The sequence below is a fragment of the Prionailurus bengalensis genome, chromosome F2 (assembly GCF_016509475.1).
Source record: "Prionailurus bengalensis isolate Pbe53 chromosome F2, Fcat_Pben_1.1_paternal_pri, whole genome shotgun sequence".
In the NCBI taxonomy this organism is placed as follows: Eukaryota; Metazoa; Chordata; class Mammalia; order Carnivora; family Felidae; genus Prionailurus; species Prionailurus bengalensis.
This window is the reverse complement of record NC_057353.1, coordinates 64,011,262-64,029,407: the sequence shown is the minus strand read 5'-3', so window position 1 is coordinate 64,029,407 and position 18,146 is coordinate 64,011,262. Positions and strand designations below refer to the sequence as shown.

At 38.1% G+C, this 18,146-nt stretch overlaps 1 protein-coding gene across 5 annotated transcripts in view; it reads right to left on the bottom strand.

Moving 5' to 3' along the window:
• The window catches only part of COL14A1 (collagen type XIV alpha 1 chain), a 222,287-nt gene that overhangs the window by 181,377 nt on the left and 22,764 nt on the right, over positions 1 to 18,146 (bottom strand). For all 5 annotated transcript variants that reach the window (XM_043601666.1, XM_043601670.1, XM_043601671.1 and 2 more), the window contains exons 2-5: positions 17,539 to 17,661; positions 11,740 to 11,856; positions 7,802 to 7,945; positions 2,903 to 2,992 (exon numbers count right to left, since the gene is read on the bottom strand). In XM_043601666.1, coding sequence (XP_043457601.1) covers positions 2,903 to 2,992; positions 7,802 to 7,945; positions 11,740 to 11,856; positions 17,539 to 17,626 — 439 coding nt within the window. In that variant the 5' untranslated portion in view covers positions 17,627 to 17,661. The remainder of the gene's footprint in view (positions 1 to 2,902; positions 2,993 to 7,801; positions 7,946 to 11,739; positions 11,857 to 17,538; positions 17,662 to 18,146) is intronic.

Here is an 18,146-nt window from a genome sequence, read left to right as displayed (position 1 = left end):
ACCTCTCTGGAAAGGCACACCCCTAAACCATACTGTGAAGAATTCCCACAAATGAGCTCACAAACCAATGTGACACATCAAACAAGAAAACAAGCACCATGAATGAAAACCAGCATAAAAAAAGAAAAGAAGAATTTAGCTCCAAAATACTTTAGATAATATAATTATTGGGCTCAGAATATAAAAGAAATATTTTTGAAATATTGTAATAATTTGGGGTGCCTGGGTGGTTCAGTCAGTTAAGAGCCTGACAGTTGGTTTCAGCTCAGGTCATGATCTCATGATTCATGGGTTCAAGCCCTGCACTGGGCTCTGGGCTGGTGGTGCAGAGCCTGCTTGGGATTCTCTCTTTCCCTCTGTCTCTGCCCCTCCCCTGCTCATGCTCTCTCTCTGTTTCAAAATAAACTTACAAAAAATTTTTTAAAGAAATATTGTAATAATTTTTAAAGCACTAAAATAGAACAAACTACCATAAAAATTATTAGCAAACTTATTAAAGAACTAAATACAATTTCTAGAAATGAAAGATTTATTCATTGGAAAGTACACATTAAAAAGCAGATCTGAAAAAGGAAAAGAGATAATTAGTGCACTAATAGAAAGGCAAAGGAAGTTATCCAAAATGTCACTGATAAAGTCACAGAGGTAGAAAATATGAAAATGAAGAGATATAGATCATTGGAGGAGACTATCTATGATAAATCTAATTTAAATACAGAGAAAGAGAGGAGAGAAAAAGGAATAGATAACTGAGAAAAAAATATTTGAAGCGCTAAACGTTAAGTAGTTTTCAAAGCTGGTGAAAGATAGAGCTCTTAGTTCTGGGAGCACAAAGAAATCTGTAACTAGGTTATTATAGTGAAACAAGAGAACACCAAAGAAAAAGGGCAGAATGTCTGAAAGGCATCTGGAGAGAAAAGAGAAACTACCTGAAAAGGAATAATATTTAGACTAACAACAGGCTTGTCAAAAACAGGAGCCAGAAGATAGTGACACATCTTCTAAATAACCGGAGACGACAGCTAATCTTTCAACACCAAGTGGGAGATGAACATATTTTTGTATGAATAAAATTGAGTTTACCAACAGAGATCCTCTCTCTGTATCAGAGATACAAGATGGAATGATGAGCAAATAAATTCATAAACATGGGAAATCTTGATATCTGGACAAACCCTGACTGTTAAAATAATTATTTTAAACTGCATACTTCATGAGGCAAAAAAAGAAGCTAAATTTAATGTATCTGCCTTGAGTGGTGTAAAATACAGGAGATGGAGAGTTGAAGTTAAAGTATTACAGAATTTTGTATTGGTTAGGAAAGAGTAAAGATATGGATTAGTTGTAGCTTTTGATTTTATATGTATGTTAAAATTTAATTATAACCATACAAAAAATACAAAAGGACTTTAAGTCCAGCAGAGGGGAAAAATGTATTTAAAAAAAAAAACAAGAAAAAAATTGGGGGCACTCAGGTGGCTCTGTCAACTGAGTGTCCGACTCTTGATTTCGGTTCCGGTCATAATCTCACAGTTTGTGAGTTCGAGCCCCATGTTGAGCTCTGTGCTGACGGCTCAGAGCCTGGAGCCTGCTTCAGATTCTGTGTCTCCCTCTCTCTCTGCCCCTCTCCTGCTTGCTCTCTCTCTCTCTCTCTCAAAAATCAATAAACATTAAAAAAAAAAAAGGAAAGAATTTAGTATAACCAGTATGAATCACTCAAACTTAAGGCAAAGGCAGGCTTTGAATTCAGGCAGGTAAATGGCATGTTGATGCAATTTGCCACTAGGCTGTCATACCTCCTATACGCAGTCACATGGAAAGTTTTGTCAATGCACAGAATAAGAAATACAATATGGCAGGCTCTGCATATGTGTCTGTATATTCACAGAAAAGTGACTGAAAAGTCATATGCCAAAGCATGAAAATAAACACTGAGTGTTTATTGCTGGGTGACAATATTTTTTATCCATTAGTATTCTACATTTTTAGGAGACCATTTACGTATCTTTGCATTCAGTGAATCTTTACTTAGATGCCTGTTATGTATCAGTAATTACTACTCAGTTCTAGATACTGAGGAGTGAGTGAGGAGCAAAAATAGACAAATCGTTGTTCTCTCAGATCTTACAGTCTAGTGGAAAAGACATTCAAATTATAAGTAAATATTAAAAAAAACAAATTATAAGTAAATATAAAATGCTATGAAGGAAAGCTAGTTGTTGCATGAGGGCATGTGAAGGAGGAGATCGAACTGAGCTTTGCAGGAAGAAGAGGACGTATTTAAGCAGCATAGTGATGGGGAGAGTATCTCATGCAGACAGTGCAGCAGAGAGAGACCAGATCTTTAAAGGATCTGAAAGAGAGCCGGCAGGGCTAGAAAGCAGTGAGCTGTTAGATGAGGAAGGAGAGGAAGATACAGGTAGGTTCCAAGGGTAGGCAGGGCTTGGAGGTCTAGTTAAAAATTCTGGCCTGTATCCTAAGAGCAGTTGGAAGCCACTGAGTGGGTTTTAAGATGTGTGTGGGGAGAGCATAAGTTCAGATTTGTTTTTGAAAAGATTGCTCAAACTTCTGAGTAGAAAACAAATAGAGATTTTGCTAAATAATCCTGTACACCAGAAAAGAACTGGCAATTGACATGGAAAGACATGAACAGATTCTGTCAGTATTTCAATAAAAAAAAAAAATTCACAAGAACCCGGTGATGTACTAAAAGATGGAGAGGAAGTGAGAGAAAAGTGCTGACAGTTTCTACAAGTGAGGAAGGCAGGAGTGACATGGGGATGAAGGAGAGTTCCATATCAGATCTGCACTCTTCTGATGGGGCGACGGCCAGGTATGTGTGTATTGCTTGTGTTATTAAAACTCAACTGCCAAAATAAGCAAATAAAAAAAATAATCTGACCTTCTTCTGGTGGAGATGGTTTGTTCCCGTTTCCTTTATCCACAATCTTGACTCTGGGTTTTGGATCCTTTCTTTTTTCCAAATCTTTAACTGGAAGGAAAGTAGAAACACAGCAACATGTTATGTTAATGTCTGAAAGAAAATATTCAGTGAGTTTTACTAAAATCTTTGCAAGTATTGAGAGTATTAAGTAGAAATTAGCTCCATGGTAGAATTCCACTCCCAAAGATTAGAACTGCTATTTTAACCTTGTCATGGGAAGGTGTGGAAAACACCTAAGGAATTACTTTGGTCAAGGACTCATTATGGGCGGCTGTATCTAATAAATTCAACCTTTCATCAACTGCTATGAAATCAGCATGATTATTCCCATTTTGTACATGAGGGAACAAAGGACTAAGTAATTAAAACATATTTCATAAAACCAGAAAGTGTTGGCTCAGGATTCAAGCCAAGTCTTCTGGTCTCTGAACAAGGTCAGTGAGTTGGCCTTTGTTCTAGGAAGATCATGTCCAGAAATATCTTCATTTGGAGTTGGGCTATCTGCGATAGAAGGTGGAGAATCCAAAATAATTTCCTTTCAAACTTAAAAAAAAGCGTCCCTACTAATAAAGAGTAGTATTTCTTTGTCAATTTCGGTATAAAATTAATACTGAATTAATTAATACATCTGTACCAATCTACTCCCTCATAGCTTCACTTTCCACTGCTTGAAACTCCACAGCCATTTCCTGCTATTGCTTGGCACGTTCGCTTGCTTGAGTCAGTCAAGACCACCACCAATGGCGATGGTTTCTGCACAAACAAAACCCCCACGAAAAGGCAGAAGCTATCTTATGATGAGATACTTCATTTAATTGTTGCATTCACTTCAAAGAAATCAGCAAATTTATTGCACCGTGGACTATGGAGGGGAAGGAATGATTTTCTCCGAACCATTATTCCTGCTTTCTCTGAGGTGTTATTCCATTAATGCTATCTCTGTCATTCCCTCCTCTCCTCCTCTTCTTTCTACTGGCTTCGATCCCTTTGCTGAAAGAGTTTGAGACTTGCCAACTACCAAAGTCATGTTGCTCTAGTTCTGTTATTTGTTTCCTTAGAAACCTTCCTTGGCTTTCTGGTACCCTAGAGGTTAAATTCCAAGATTAAAAATAAAAATAAAAATAAAAATAAAAATAACAGTACAAGATGCCTTGATCCTGCTATTCCCACTGAACCTTTAATTTTCTAAATCCTTTTTTTTTTTTTTTTTTTTTTAGACCTCACTCTCTGGCTTTTTTATGAGTCTTGGCCACTTTGGAACACCACCTTCTGTAAATTCTTCTCCTTGTGAGTTTTTACCAAGGCACTATCCTGGATTTTCTTGTACGCCTCAGACCCCTCCTTTACATTCTCATTTTTTGGCTCCTTTTTCTGTTTTCCATTCCTGAAACATGATCATATACTAAAGTTGCCTTGCATCTCCGTACAGCCCGCCTACACTCTTATCATCCCACAAGTGTAATGCTCACCCTCCTGTGGAAATTTTCCAAATCTACATCTTCAACCCCACCCACCCATAGGCCATGGCCTCAAATTGCTTACATTCTGTAAAAGAAGGCTGCAACTTTAATGTGAGAACAATTGTGCCGAGTAGTGATAGAAGCAGAAATAGATCTGGCAAAGAATAATTCCAGAGGTGGAGACTCATGGAAACTTCACAGAGAAGGTGACATTTAAGCCAGACTTGGAAAGATGAAAAGATGAACACAATTTTGTAGGCAGAGATTAACAAAATGTCATTCCAAAATGACAGGAAAATGGTAGCCAAAAAGAAAGTTTGCCAAATAGAGCCATAAACCATTCTGATCTATATCTATATCTATATCTATATCTATATCTATATCATCTATATCTATCTATCTATCTATCTATCTATCTACAGAAGTCATCTTTCAATTTTGCCCTTAGGTTACATATAAGATGTAATACATATGTCATACCAAGCTGCTGTCTTCCTCATGCAGGAGGCAGACTAAATTGGAAAACAGACTGTCATAAGCAAAGTGGCATTAATCGTAACAACAGCAACCTTGCCCCTAGTATGTGCTGAAGTAAGTTAATCCACACAGTAATAGGCATATATCATTACTCCCATTTGCTGAAAACTGAGGCCATGCTTGATTTGCTTGGCCAAATATACACACCAAATCAACATGCTTTTCTATCTTCAAACTCCAAATATTGTTTCTCGTGCTTCCCTGTGTTCAGAAGATGGACTCATGAGGAACTCAAGTCTCTACACTAATTATAAACCCATATGAACAGCATTTGTCTGGATCATCATTTTTTTGGACCCAACCATGAAAGTCTTCCAGGGAGGGGAGACCAGACTGATAGCTCCATTTCACAAGGAGCAAAACAAAAAAGAAAACCAACCAAAGTTATTTTAATTTCCTTGTTACACACTTTTATTTGGGAAGAACTAATCCCTCCAGCTTGACAATAAAAACAATGCAGCTAAGAAATATATATGCTTACATATAAGTTATCCCACTAGTCTTAGTTAGACTGTCTCACTAAGATTATTTCAGTTTAAGCAAGCTGAAAACTACATTTCCTTCTTTTAAAATGTTTATTTATTTTGAGAGAGAGAGAGAGAGAGATTGAGTGCATGAGCAGGCAAGGAGCAGAAAGAGAGGGAGAGAGAGAATCTCAAGCAGGTTCTGTGCTGTCAGTGCTGAGCCTGATGTGGGGCTCGATCCCAGAATCTTGAGATCATGATCTGAGCCAAAATCAGGAGTCAGACACTCAACTGACTGAGTCATCCAGGGACCCCTAACTGCATTTCCTTTTGTGTTTTGAGTAAATAGCTATTGGGAAAGCTTTTTAAGGTCACCTGTTTCTTACGCTGCTCAATCAGTGAACTACCTGAAATAATCAATTGTAATAACTTCAGCCTAAGCTAAATGTCTCCTTGTCTTTTTACTGCTTCTCACAAATTTTAAGAAGTGTTATTTTGCTTACTCGGAATGTCCAAGGCCAGAAACTGAAATACGGTGCCATAAAGGGAGACAGAGGCTGATTTATATGGAAAATAACATAAAAACCTTTTCCAGAGGCTCCAGACAATGTGAATCTCAAAAGAATGGCATGTTGAAACATCTCCCTGTCCTATTGACAGGTGGATTTACCAAATGTCTTTATTCAGAAGTTTTAAGAGGTAGCTGGTTTAAAAAGGTTTTTTTTTTAATTAAAAAAAAAATCACAAAATACATGTCCTAAAACATTACTTAGAAGAGGAAGAAAAAAAAAAAGGAAAGAGGGGCAGAAAATCCAGATAGAACACTGCTACACACAGAGTTCTAGAAACCACAGCCTCCCAGATTTGTGGATTAATCTAATGGCATGATTTTAAAAGCTATTGTTATTTGAAATGTCTAGATTTGCTTCAAAATTAGGGCAGAGTGTGGGGTAGGGGGATAATACATGAAACAAGACTGGCCATGAATGGCTCACTGCTGAAGTGACTGATGGATGGATACTTAGGGATTTATTATACTATCCTGATTTTTAAAATGTTTAAAATTATCCTTTAATAAGTTGGATTTTTTAAAGAGTCTATATTAACAATGAAGTAACACAGAAAGTTAACTAGGACAGGCCTCTTCTGTTTGCATTCACGATACACAAAACTTTCCCGTCCACATTTAAATGGCCCCTCCCAGGAAGAGGGAGTTGCTGTGGTCTCTGATCATGAGAATATAAGGTCACAGGGGAAGGGATCTGCCATGTTCCCAGTGCCTAAAATAGAGCCTGACACTTAGTAGTCATGCAGTATATATTTGGTAAATAAAAAAAAAAAAAACAGTGAATGCATGAATGAATGAATGAGTATCTTCCTGAAAGAAGAATCACTGTCTGTATGAACAACTTTTAAACTCGGTATAAGGAAAGGCTTTCTAATGCAGACACAGATTGGGCTACCTCGGAGCTTTCTCTCCTGCTTAGAATATCTCTGCAGGCCCTGCCTTTCCCTGTCTGCCCAACTTACTATTTGAGAACTGTCTCAAATATGAAGCCATCCCCCGTCCATTCTCATCCTAGCCCATTATTGGGGCAGAGAGATCACCTCCCTTCACAGAGCCCTGAATGTATGTCTCTAGCCAATACTTACCATATTCACAAATCTGTTTGTCATAGGACTTGGCACATAACAGGCCAATGATAAAAATCAGCGGATTAATTATGAGAAAAAGTTAAATTTCTTATTGTATAGACTGTTTACATAGAGGCTGGACTGGCATTTGCTAGGGATACTATAAAGAAGGTACAGGCATCATCTATTGAGTCACTAAGTATTTATTGAGCACCTGCTATGTGCTAGGTAGATGAGTTGTCTGGGTAAGGTTCAGGGAACAGTATTAGGAAAAGCATTTGAAAAGTAAAAATTAGGGGCACCTGGGTGGCTCAGTTGCTTAAGCGTCTGACTTTGGCTCAGGTCATGATCTCGTGGTTCGTGGGTTCGAGCCCCACCTCGGGCTCTGTGCTGACAGCTCAGAGCCTGGAGCCTGCTTTGGATTCTGTGTCTCCCTCTCTCTCTGCCCCTCTCCTGCTCGTGCTCTCTCTCGCTCTCTCTCTCTCTCTCTCTCAAAAATAAACAAACATTAAAAAAAAAGTGTGATGTAACTTTAAAAAAAGTAAAAATTAACGGATTTAAGTAGGCGTGCAGTGAAATGGGTAAAGGGAGAAGCAGAGGTGCATCAGTGACAGGAACTCATGGAAGATTGTACTAAAATGCTTTTCAAGATCTCCTCAAATCGAAACAATCCAATTTTAACCTGTTACAATGTTTACTATAGGCAAACTCAGAGCTGGAACAGAGTCCCATGCTGACACTTTCAGAACTGTAAAACGTACTTCTGAATTGGCCTTGGGCTGGCTTGCTTTCTTTGTCTTTATTGTATGCAATAATTTGAACTGTATAATTCTGGTCTGGCATAAGACCTTGAATAATTGCTTTAGTTGCAGTGTTCTGGAGATTCAATTGATTGGTTTTTCCACCTATAATAAAACAGAAAGATAAATCAGTACTAAGAAACAGGTTAACTGTATACATTAAGAAAATTTATTAGTCAAGCAATCAAGACATTTAAAAATATATACAATGGTGCATATGTACGTTGCACTTAACTTTAATATATTGTTCCTTCTCATTCTTAGCTCTACTCTTTGTATAACTTAAACAGTTGTCTAAATAGGACAAAACACATTCAGAAAAATCATTCATCACAATGCATTATTGCTTTTATATGCTAGGGAAAGTCATAGTACAGGATCAGAAGACAGTAAGCCCTTCCCATCAGATATATTCTTCAAGGAAAGAATTCCACTTAAAAGTGCAGGGAAAGGTATGGGCAGGCTGAATGTCATTGTCTACAGTGGAATTTTTGCTATAGTCTCTCTAAACTGAGTCAGAGCATCCCTGAAGCACTAGCAATTTAATTATCTCAAATCTGAGCATAACTGGCTCAGGATGTTGATGGAACAAATCATTGCCTGGCTACTTAAAAGTTAGCTTGGTTCATGAAAAGATTTCAAACCTCCATGATCTCTCCATCAAATTAGACTAACATCTAAGGCTTTCTTGGAAATACTGTTGATTAATATTCAACTTTTATGCAAAATTCCAAAGATAGATTTCTTTTCTGATTTCTAATAGCACTTACTAAGTCTGAGAAAGGAGAAATTTAAAACCTCTGCCTCACTAACACTAATAGCAAAAAGCATCTGAAATTTGCTGAATGAATTAAACATAACACAGTTTATAATAAATTTTAATCATATTCTAATAAAACTAATGATGTTATGTCTGAAATCTGAAACCTTTCTCTTGCCAAAACCCATTTCTTTAAATGCATTTATGTCCGAGATGTTAAACCTGGTTTCACAAAGTTCTATTGCTTAAAACTCACCTCCTACAAATACTTACAAATAAATCTTTCTTAATGTGTGCATCACTAAAAAAAAAAAAAAGTGTCTTAGGATACTTTGTATTAGAGCCCCACTCTGAGAGGCATAGGGTGTATTATTTTACTAAAAGCCTTGAGAATCTTGCAATAAAAAAGCTTTAAACTCTTTAAGACAGGAGTTCTTAACTTTATTTGACCATTAAACCATTAGGTCGTATTAAGAGCTGTAGCGTGGGGCGCCTGGGTGGCGCAGTCGGTTAAGCGTCCGACTTCAGCCAGGTCACGATCTCGCGGTCCGTGAGTTCGAGCCCCGCGTCAGGCTCTGGGCTGATGGCTCAGAGCCTGGAGCCTGTTTCCGATTCTGTGTCTCCCTCTCTCTCTGCCCCTCCCCCGTTCATGCTCTGTCTCTCTCTGTCCCAAAAATAAATAAACGTTGAAAAAAAAATTAAAAAAAAAAAGAGCTGTAGCATCTTTCAGATTACCATGGACCATGCTTTGGGAAAGACTGATATAAACAATACTTGGAACATCTCTTGCAGTGTTCAAATGTCTACATTTTGTGTCTAGACGCGTTTATTACTCTTTATTTACGCTGTTTATGTTTTATCAAGGAGATACCAGAGTGTCGATACTGTGTTATTGGCTTGGGTCACGGCAGCAAGGACATGGGGTCACTGGAAAAAATGTAACGAGTATTCATTAAGAAATCATTTGCTTTCATTCTCAATTTTTAGTTTGTCTCTGGAGGTGTTTAAGCAAGAGCTGGAGGTCTGCTTTGTGGGTATGTTGTGGTGGAGGGGATTGAAAGATCTGGCTGAGCTTTGGTTCCAAAGCTACACGAGTCACTTCCAAGACTCCCTGATTCCTTTATGACACCTACGTGAGGTACTCAATAGTTTAGTATTATCATCAATTAATCAGGTAGTTAAAACACTGATAACCTGAAGGAACAAAAAAAAAGAATAACCTTTCAAGATCCAATATGGGGAATTCTCAGAGGTACCGCAAATTGAAAACTTGTATTTTGACCTTTAAAGTCATGATGTTTAAGAATCTCTTTAACTTGAATTTCCCATGATGACTTATTTTAGAATGTAAACTGCATTTTCAGAAGTCAAAGTTATTTCAAAAGTGGGCCATGCTTCAAAATGAAAATTCTGAACCAGGCTTGAGAATGAAATACCGTTTTCTGCAAGTGAGTCACTTCTGTGGGCCACCATGGGAAAAGTTGGCATCGGTAACACTGAACCAAGAATCATTCTAAGGAGCCTATGGGTAAAATTTGTTAATAGAAGAAGGTTCCTTTTTAGTAGTGGCCGAGCAAGAAACCAGGTGTTTCATCTGCTTGTTTTAAATCCACCACTGGGTGGGCGCCTGGGTGGTGCAGTCGGTTAAGTGTCCGACTTCAGCCAGGTCACGATCTCGCGGTCCGTGAGTTTGAGCCCCGGGTCAGGCTCTGGGCTGATGGCTCAGAGCCTGGAGCCTGTTTCCGATTCTGTGTCTCCCTCTCTCTCTGCCCCTCCCCCATTCATGCTCTGTCTCTCTCTGTCCCAAAAATAAATAAACGTTGGAAAAAAAAAATTTAAATCCACCATTGGGTAAAATGTCCACAACTATGAACAACAGAGCATCTGTTGACCTCATTAAATGAGTTGCAGAAAGGTGTCTAACAGCAAGGAGTCCAGGTTCTTATAAATCTCTTTATCACCAGTAAAGAGGAAAAAATTATACTTATATAAATATATTATACAGATGTGAAATATTTGTTATGTACTATGTGAAAATGTATCCTAGGAAAGGAACTGAGGCCTGAGAGACGTACTCAAGATCATCTTTAAATCAATCATGGGTGAATATGACTGAGCTCCTACTATTTGGCAGTCACTCTCTTAAGTGCTTGGCATTTATAAATTAATTTAGTCCTTACAACAAGTGTTTCCCAAATTTAATACGCATAGGAATCCTCTGTGAGTCTTGGTAAAAATTAGATGCCAGTTCAGTAAGTGGGGGGTGGGGACCAATAGTCTGCATTTGCTCTCAACTGATGCTTCTGCTGCTGATTCCCAGAGCACATTTTGAGTTCCAAGCCTTACAACAACTCCACGAGGTGGGTACTAGTGCTGTTTGTGCATCTTGTGTAAGAAGAAACTGAGGAACTGAGAGACTGAATAACTTGCCCACATGACATCTTACGCCCCACAGAACCAAGTTCTAAAAGCAAGCAGTCTGTTTTCTTGATCCCTTCTTTGTCTCCATGACCACCATGCGGCAGTGGAGATTCCTCCACATACTCTGTATTATTTTAGTTGATCAGATGTGTACAGTAAAAACATAAAATAGAAGAAAAAAGTCAACCAAAATTTAATGTATAAAAATGTACATAACTACTTTATCTTCATGATCAATAAATTTAACTTTTGTCTTTCCTGTTTTAACTTCTCACTTATTTTTATAATGTATACTTAGTTTTTATAATTTTAATGTGTAATTGCTGAATAATATACTATCAAGTTAATTAATCATAATTTACTCAGCTGGTCACAACCATCGGCCTTCCAGATGTATTGGATTTTTTTTTAAGTGTCAACACACCAAAAATATTCATCCTATGTCAAAACAGAAGTGAAGATTTTAATCTGGAAACTTCTCCTGCGGAGAATTATGGTGAGCTCAATAGTGACTCTTTAGACTTTAGGAACATTATTAGGAACATTATTTCCTTGGTTAGAGGGTGAGATTTCAAGTTCAAATATTAAATTAAAAAGAAAACTTTCCAAAAATCCTCTTACAAATGACTTTAAAGCAACACTCAGTATTTCACATTTTTAGTTATCTATGTGTAAAAAGTTGCTAATACTCCACAAAATACAAACAGCTCTATTTTACCTGAAGCTGGAGTCACAAGAAGTTTGTATCCACCAAATTTTCCCCTTGGAGCCTTCCATGAAATCTGTATACTGTCCTGAGATAATACATTATATCGTAACCTTGTGGGTGGAGCCACTGAAAAAGAAAAACAAAAAATTGCTTAAGTATTGAAACATTTAAGTTTCCATTAGTTAAACTGAAGAGTCAAAGTAATGAAATCAAAATATATGACTTCACCAACCTCAAAATATGCTCTTTCTATAACCCCATTAATGAATTGATCAGTTTGCACAATGATACAAACCCAAGAGTATCTGTTTCTTAAGAGATAAGCATTTGTCAAATAGTATTGACCTTATGACAAAAAACTGTGACTTAGGGTTAAAATTTAATAATCTGGTCGACTTTAAACTGAAGGCAATCTTGCAAAATGTGTTCATTATGTTACAAACATTGTGTGTGTGTGTGTGTGTGTGTGTGTGTGTGTGTGTGTGTGTGTCCCTACTTGGAACATGTGAGCTTTTATAATCTACTCTCCTGGGGCCTGTTTTATGCCTTCAGGTTTTTTACTTTAGTAATCCAATATATTTTATGATAAGGTCATTTAAGAAGGCTATCATGGACATATTAGAGTAATAAGATCTTCATTTAAAAACATCTGAGAAAGAGATTAAAAGGGACCAAAATAAAAAAGACCAATAAAAGATAATTATGTTTTATAAACTTTGATCCATTCTTGAAATTTGGCTGATTTGTATCTTTTGGCAAGATCCATAGCACATGGTCATGAATCATCCCAGTATATTTAATCTTTTCTGATAGTTCACACAATGGGTACGTCTATATTACTTTTTACATATGTCATTCAAACTTCAAAACATGTTTTTGGAACCCTACTATCAGTGTCCCAGAATTTCAAAAGAAATCCTTTAAGAAGAAGATTTTAATGATATAATATCGAAATTAGTTTGTCAAAAAAGAAAAGTTAATGTATAACAGAAAAGTTAGCACTTACTACCCATTTTTATGCCCTGCTTTTCTTTCTCGCTTGAGAAAACACAGGGAGGGGGAGGAAATAAACATTCTCTTTCACAGGGATGTAGCATGACATGGAGTTTGGACACAAATTCGATTCTAGTTCTGTCACTTATTAGATAAAGAACCTTGAGCAAGTGATTGTTTCTTCCAAAGCCTTATTTTTAGAAAAGGTGACAGCAATACTTTCTGCACAACATAGATGGCAATAGACAATAGGATAATGGATACAATGTATTATAACAGGTGGTCAGTAAATGTTTGCTCCTCTTGCCCTCACTTCAACTAATGGGTGATCTCAAAAGCTCACTGGATTCTCACAAAAAATACACAGCTATCCCAACTTTACATATAAAGGAACCAAAGAGAAGCTAGAGATGTGTCCAAGTTTACATACTGGTGAATGACAAGCTCTGACCCCAAGCAAAATGCTCTGTTTCTTTGGCAGAAGAACCATATTAAGAAGGCACCCTTTATGAGCTAGGTGAATGAGTGATTTACTTCTCTACAAACTATCCACTCATTCAAAATCAATGAGCAGTGAAGGACATAATCAAGAATAGTTATTCTCTGGGGTGCCTGGGTGGCTCAGTTGGTTAAGTGTCCAACTTCAGCTCAGATCATGATCTCACGGTTCACAAGTTCAAGCCCCACATCGGGCTCTGTGCTGACAGCTCAGAGCCTGGAGCCTGTTTCAGATTCTGTGTCTCCCTCTCTCTCCCTCCCCTCCCCTGTTCATGCTCTGTCTCTCTCTTGAAAATAAATAAAACCATTAAAATTTTTTTTAAAAAGAATAATTATTCTCTTCCTGTTGTCCTTTACTGCCTCTTAGCAGAGAATGCTAGCCATACAAAACAAAAACATTAGCTTACCATTCTCAATTTGACATGAATGGAAGAGTTTACATTTCTGGTTTATGGGATAATATGGATTTATCATAAGAACAACTACACTGCAATTCAAGAGGAAGATAGCTGAACCTAACATCTGGATGAACAGAAAAACTATTACTATTTTGCTCAGTCTGGAACTTGGGGAGAATAATGTATTCATAGGTAGGCTCTTATTACTTATGGAAGAGAATTTAAAGTAAGAATTAAACCATTTTAAACAATATATCAAGTGTCTCCACCAAATCTTGCCAGTGGGCTGCTAGACATCACGGGCCAAGCTCATGAAAGACTTCTGCCCGAACGCCCTGGTGAAAGACAGCTGACACGCCTGGGAATCGTCAAGTGGAAAAGTACAGTAAATAGGATGAGGGCCTCAGGTCTAGGCAGTTGCAAGAAGATCAACCCATTCTGTTGGTACCCCAGGTGTGCGGACTTCTCAAGGAGGGCAAATAAGTCAACCCAGGATTCCTAGGTTAAAGATTAGAAATCTTTTCAGCATTCTCTGGCCAGGCTACTGTTCTTCAAATGTGGTCTGAGTTTATAGCCTGACACATTTTTTTAGTCAACAGCCACAGCCTCCTGAACCTCCAGGAGAAAGTGATTGGGATAACAATGGTCATGCTCTGATTCCATGCCCAGAAAATACAGAGGGTGCTCCAGACCCAGAGGGCACTGGCTTCCTTTGAACTGCTCAAAGAAATACAATGTGAAACAACTACAACAACAATATCCATCCACGTTCAACTTTTTAAACAATTTATAAAGGACGCGGATGACTACAGTCCCATTACAACTGCTAGCAAAAAGCAATACCACCATTTTCTTTCATCAACAGACCACACCTATTGCCTATATACGCAAAAATACTCTCTCAATCATTAAAAGAAAATCTTGGGTAGACACAGAGTTCACATTTCCTTTAGGTTTTTGCCTATCGGGGAAAAACATTGAACAGAAAAAATGCTAGTTAAGAAAGAAGAAGGCATGAGGTCATAGTATCAAACTTCAAAATTAGCTCCTTTTTCTCTGTATGGAAGACACTGGGACTTGTGCCAGAGCAAGGGTAGCAAGACCGACAGAAACATTTTAAATCCAGTGCACAAATAAATGTCTCATGGAACAAAAAGTTGTGGATCTTTAATGCCAGACCCATGCTTTTTCTTTCTGCAGCCCCAAGGAGGTCCTTCTATACGTACACTTAACTTCCAGTGATAATTACACTCTCTCTCCCTTTCAAATAGATAAAACTTAAAGTAAAATTTTTTAAGCAACTCCAATGATCTATTCTCTGCTCAAAATCAATCACATAAATAAATGGTGTCATGGTAGATAGAAATAAGATCCAGTTTCTCAAACATCTCACGTACTTTCCTAAAAGCCAAAGAAGCCAATGACATCTGAAGTCTTTTCTTACTGGGATTTCCTCCAGCAGGTGCCCACCATCTTCCTTCTAGAAAGTTTCTCCACTGGACCATGCGTTTTCAATTCACCTCTGAGACCTCAAAGGTCCCCATCAGATAACCTCCAAGCACAAAACAGTTCAGATATATCCCCTGTCTCATCCCTTTCACCTAAGCTCCAGACCACCCACTACCCACCAGACATCTTGTCCTGGATGTTCCACAAACAGTGGAAGCTCCACATATGTGTCTGAGACTGACATCATCTGCAGATTAAACTTGCTTCATCATTTATTCTTTTTCAAGTTTTTTTTTTCTTTTAATACTGAGAGACAGAGAGACAGAGAGAGGTAGAGAGAGAGGGAAAGAGAGAATCCCAAGCAGGTTCTGCCCTGTCAGCACAGAACCTGACGCGGGGCCAATCCATGAACCATGAGATCATGACCTGAGCTGAAATCAAGAGTCGGACGCTTAACCGAATGAGCTACCCAGTCACCCCTATTCTTTTATTAATCTCTTCAACAAATGTCTACTATGACTGAGGCATTGGTCTGCATCAGAGATACAGACACCAATAAGAGACGTACTGAAGTATAGGTAAACAAGCAATTATGACGCAAAGGTACAGAAGCAATAATAACACGTGAGTTGAAATTAAAGGTCCCGTCTACCGAGCAAAAAGCCTTACAGTCCTCTTTGATATTTCCCTTTTACACCTCCCTCCATATCTAATCAGGAAGGAAGTCTTCTCTCTTCTACCTCTGAAATGGTTCTTGGATTCACTCTCTTCTCTCTGTTCCCCCACCTGGCTCAGACCCTCAACCTCTACTTCCCAGACACATTAGTATAATCTTCCAATGGTCTCTCCTACTTAATTCTTATTCCCCAAGCCACTATGGGTCACAAATATGAGTAGCAGCGATATTGCTATCAGTGTCTCTAAAAACAGAGCTGTTTAAAATCCTCCACAATTTGGCTCCAATCTACCTTTCCAGCTTTGTCTTTTGCTACAACCCCACCCCACACACAGAACTTATACTGTGAGTTATCTGCTTAACTGACGGCATCCCTGAAAGCACCCCAGAAGGGTCTCTGTGCGATCAGTTACTCCACCAATGACCATTTCTGAATTAAGTGAGACTAAGATAGTGGCTCTGAAGGGCTTTGTGATTTGCCTGCTCTTTGTTCCTAAGGACCCGTGCTTGTATCCCACAGTTTCGATGGTGAGTTACCTGAGATTTCTAGTACCACTGCGGAAAGTGTTCTTACATTAATGTAAACAGGGTAAGTGGAATTTGTCTAACTGTTCCCTGTGTGTTGCATGAAGTAGTCAGAAATATGGTCTTTTGCTCAGTGTTTGAACACTGTTCGAGCCTGCCAAGAGTCACGTTCCATGCCTTTGCAAACAAGCACGCCTCACTTTAAGGAAGCAGGGTGTGGTGGTTCTTAACATTTGACTTTTCTACGACTGTAAATTCCAAGCATTAGACATAAACACTCCTAAAACAACTTTCTTTATCTCATTTACATTTCCTTGCTAAGCTGATGAATGACGATCTCTGTACCAACATTTCTGTTTCTGCAAGATTATCGTGTTTACCCAGTAAGGTAGTTTTGCTCATTTATACGCGTTGTGCACTTACTCCGGAGGTTAGCACACTTCTTCTGCAAAAGGCCAGATAATAAATATTTTAGGCCTTGGGGGCTATACAGTTTCTGTCACAACTACTCAAATTCTCAATGTGAAGCAGCCACAGACATATGTAAACAGATAGCTGCATTCCAATAAAACGTTAATGACAAAAGCAAGCAGTCTTCTGTTATTTGGCCCACGAGTGGTAGTTTACCCACTCTTAACATACTTTAGAAAAATGAGTCAAAACCAAAAATAAAGGTGCAGATCCCAGTAATACAAACAGTAGATTTCAAAAATGAAGTTCAATGAAAACGAAGCTAGAGATAGCCGGAAATGCTTAAAATGGTGTATCAGCAGTTTCTGTCAGACTCTTAGGAAACTCTACATTGTGTGCTCAATTTTTAAAGAAAGGAACAAAATAAGGACCAGGTATCAAGTGGTAGAAATATTTTGTAGACCTTCTATTTAAGAGACAAGGCATGACTCAGGTACCTACATACACACATTATAGCTCCTCATTAATGGAACTGATTTGGTAGCATGCAAATTTGGCTTCTGCCGATTAAATCTGCACAGCCTTTTCAGAAGCACGTGAAGAATGAGCTATTTAACAAACCACCACAAAATGACTATGCTCAGTCACTGGTGAGGTCTCAACCGTCATCAAAGTTGCGTGGCACATTTCTACAAGGCAAACAGTTGGTAAAACTGAGTAAAAGCCAACATATGACCCTGCCTAGAAACACAGTAGAACCAGTGAAACACTATTAGGGCAGGTAAAATAAAAAATAATAATCGGAACCAGTGCAGCTAGAGTCCCAGCCCTAATGATTATCTTAAAGTTTTGCGTTACCTTGACCCTGGACAATGGTGCAAAAATAAGCAATTGCCAGAAAAGCTGGAAACAACCAGTATTGCATGTCGCACTGAAAAATCTTCATTTTATCCTCTGCTTTTCACATGAGATGCAGCAATCCTGGAAATAGAGAGCACAGGAATGTTTTGAGAAGCCTGAAAATAATGTATATGCGTCCTCTAAGACAGGCCAACCACCCAACATGGATTAGTAACGTCAGGAAGTAATTCATTCTCCCGGGCACCGTATACTTCACTCTGAAATATGAACTGATAAAAGAAAACCTTTTGAGAAGATGCTGCAAATGGAGAGAATGATCTGAAAGATTTGGGAAAGAAGTTCAGAAAGTACTTTGTGACTCCTTGTAAGGCATAAATTGCACAGTGAATTTTCCAAATGGTTACATTCCAAAAGTTTCTGTGAAATGAGCATTATAAATGAGACAATCACAATTTACTTGACAGGAATGTGTTCCTCCAGGATTTTTCACATAAAGTCAAAAGTCCTTCTATCTGCCTACAAAGTGAAGATATATAGGACCTTTCTTCTGGTAATTAAAGAGAATTTGAAAAACCACTTTGTGCTAATACTAAATCACTGTTCTG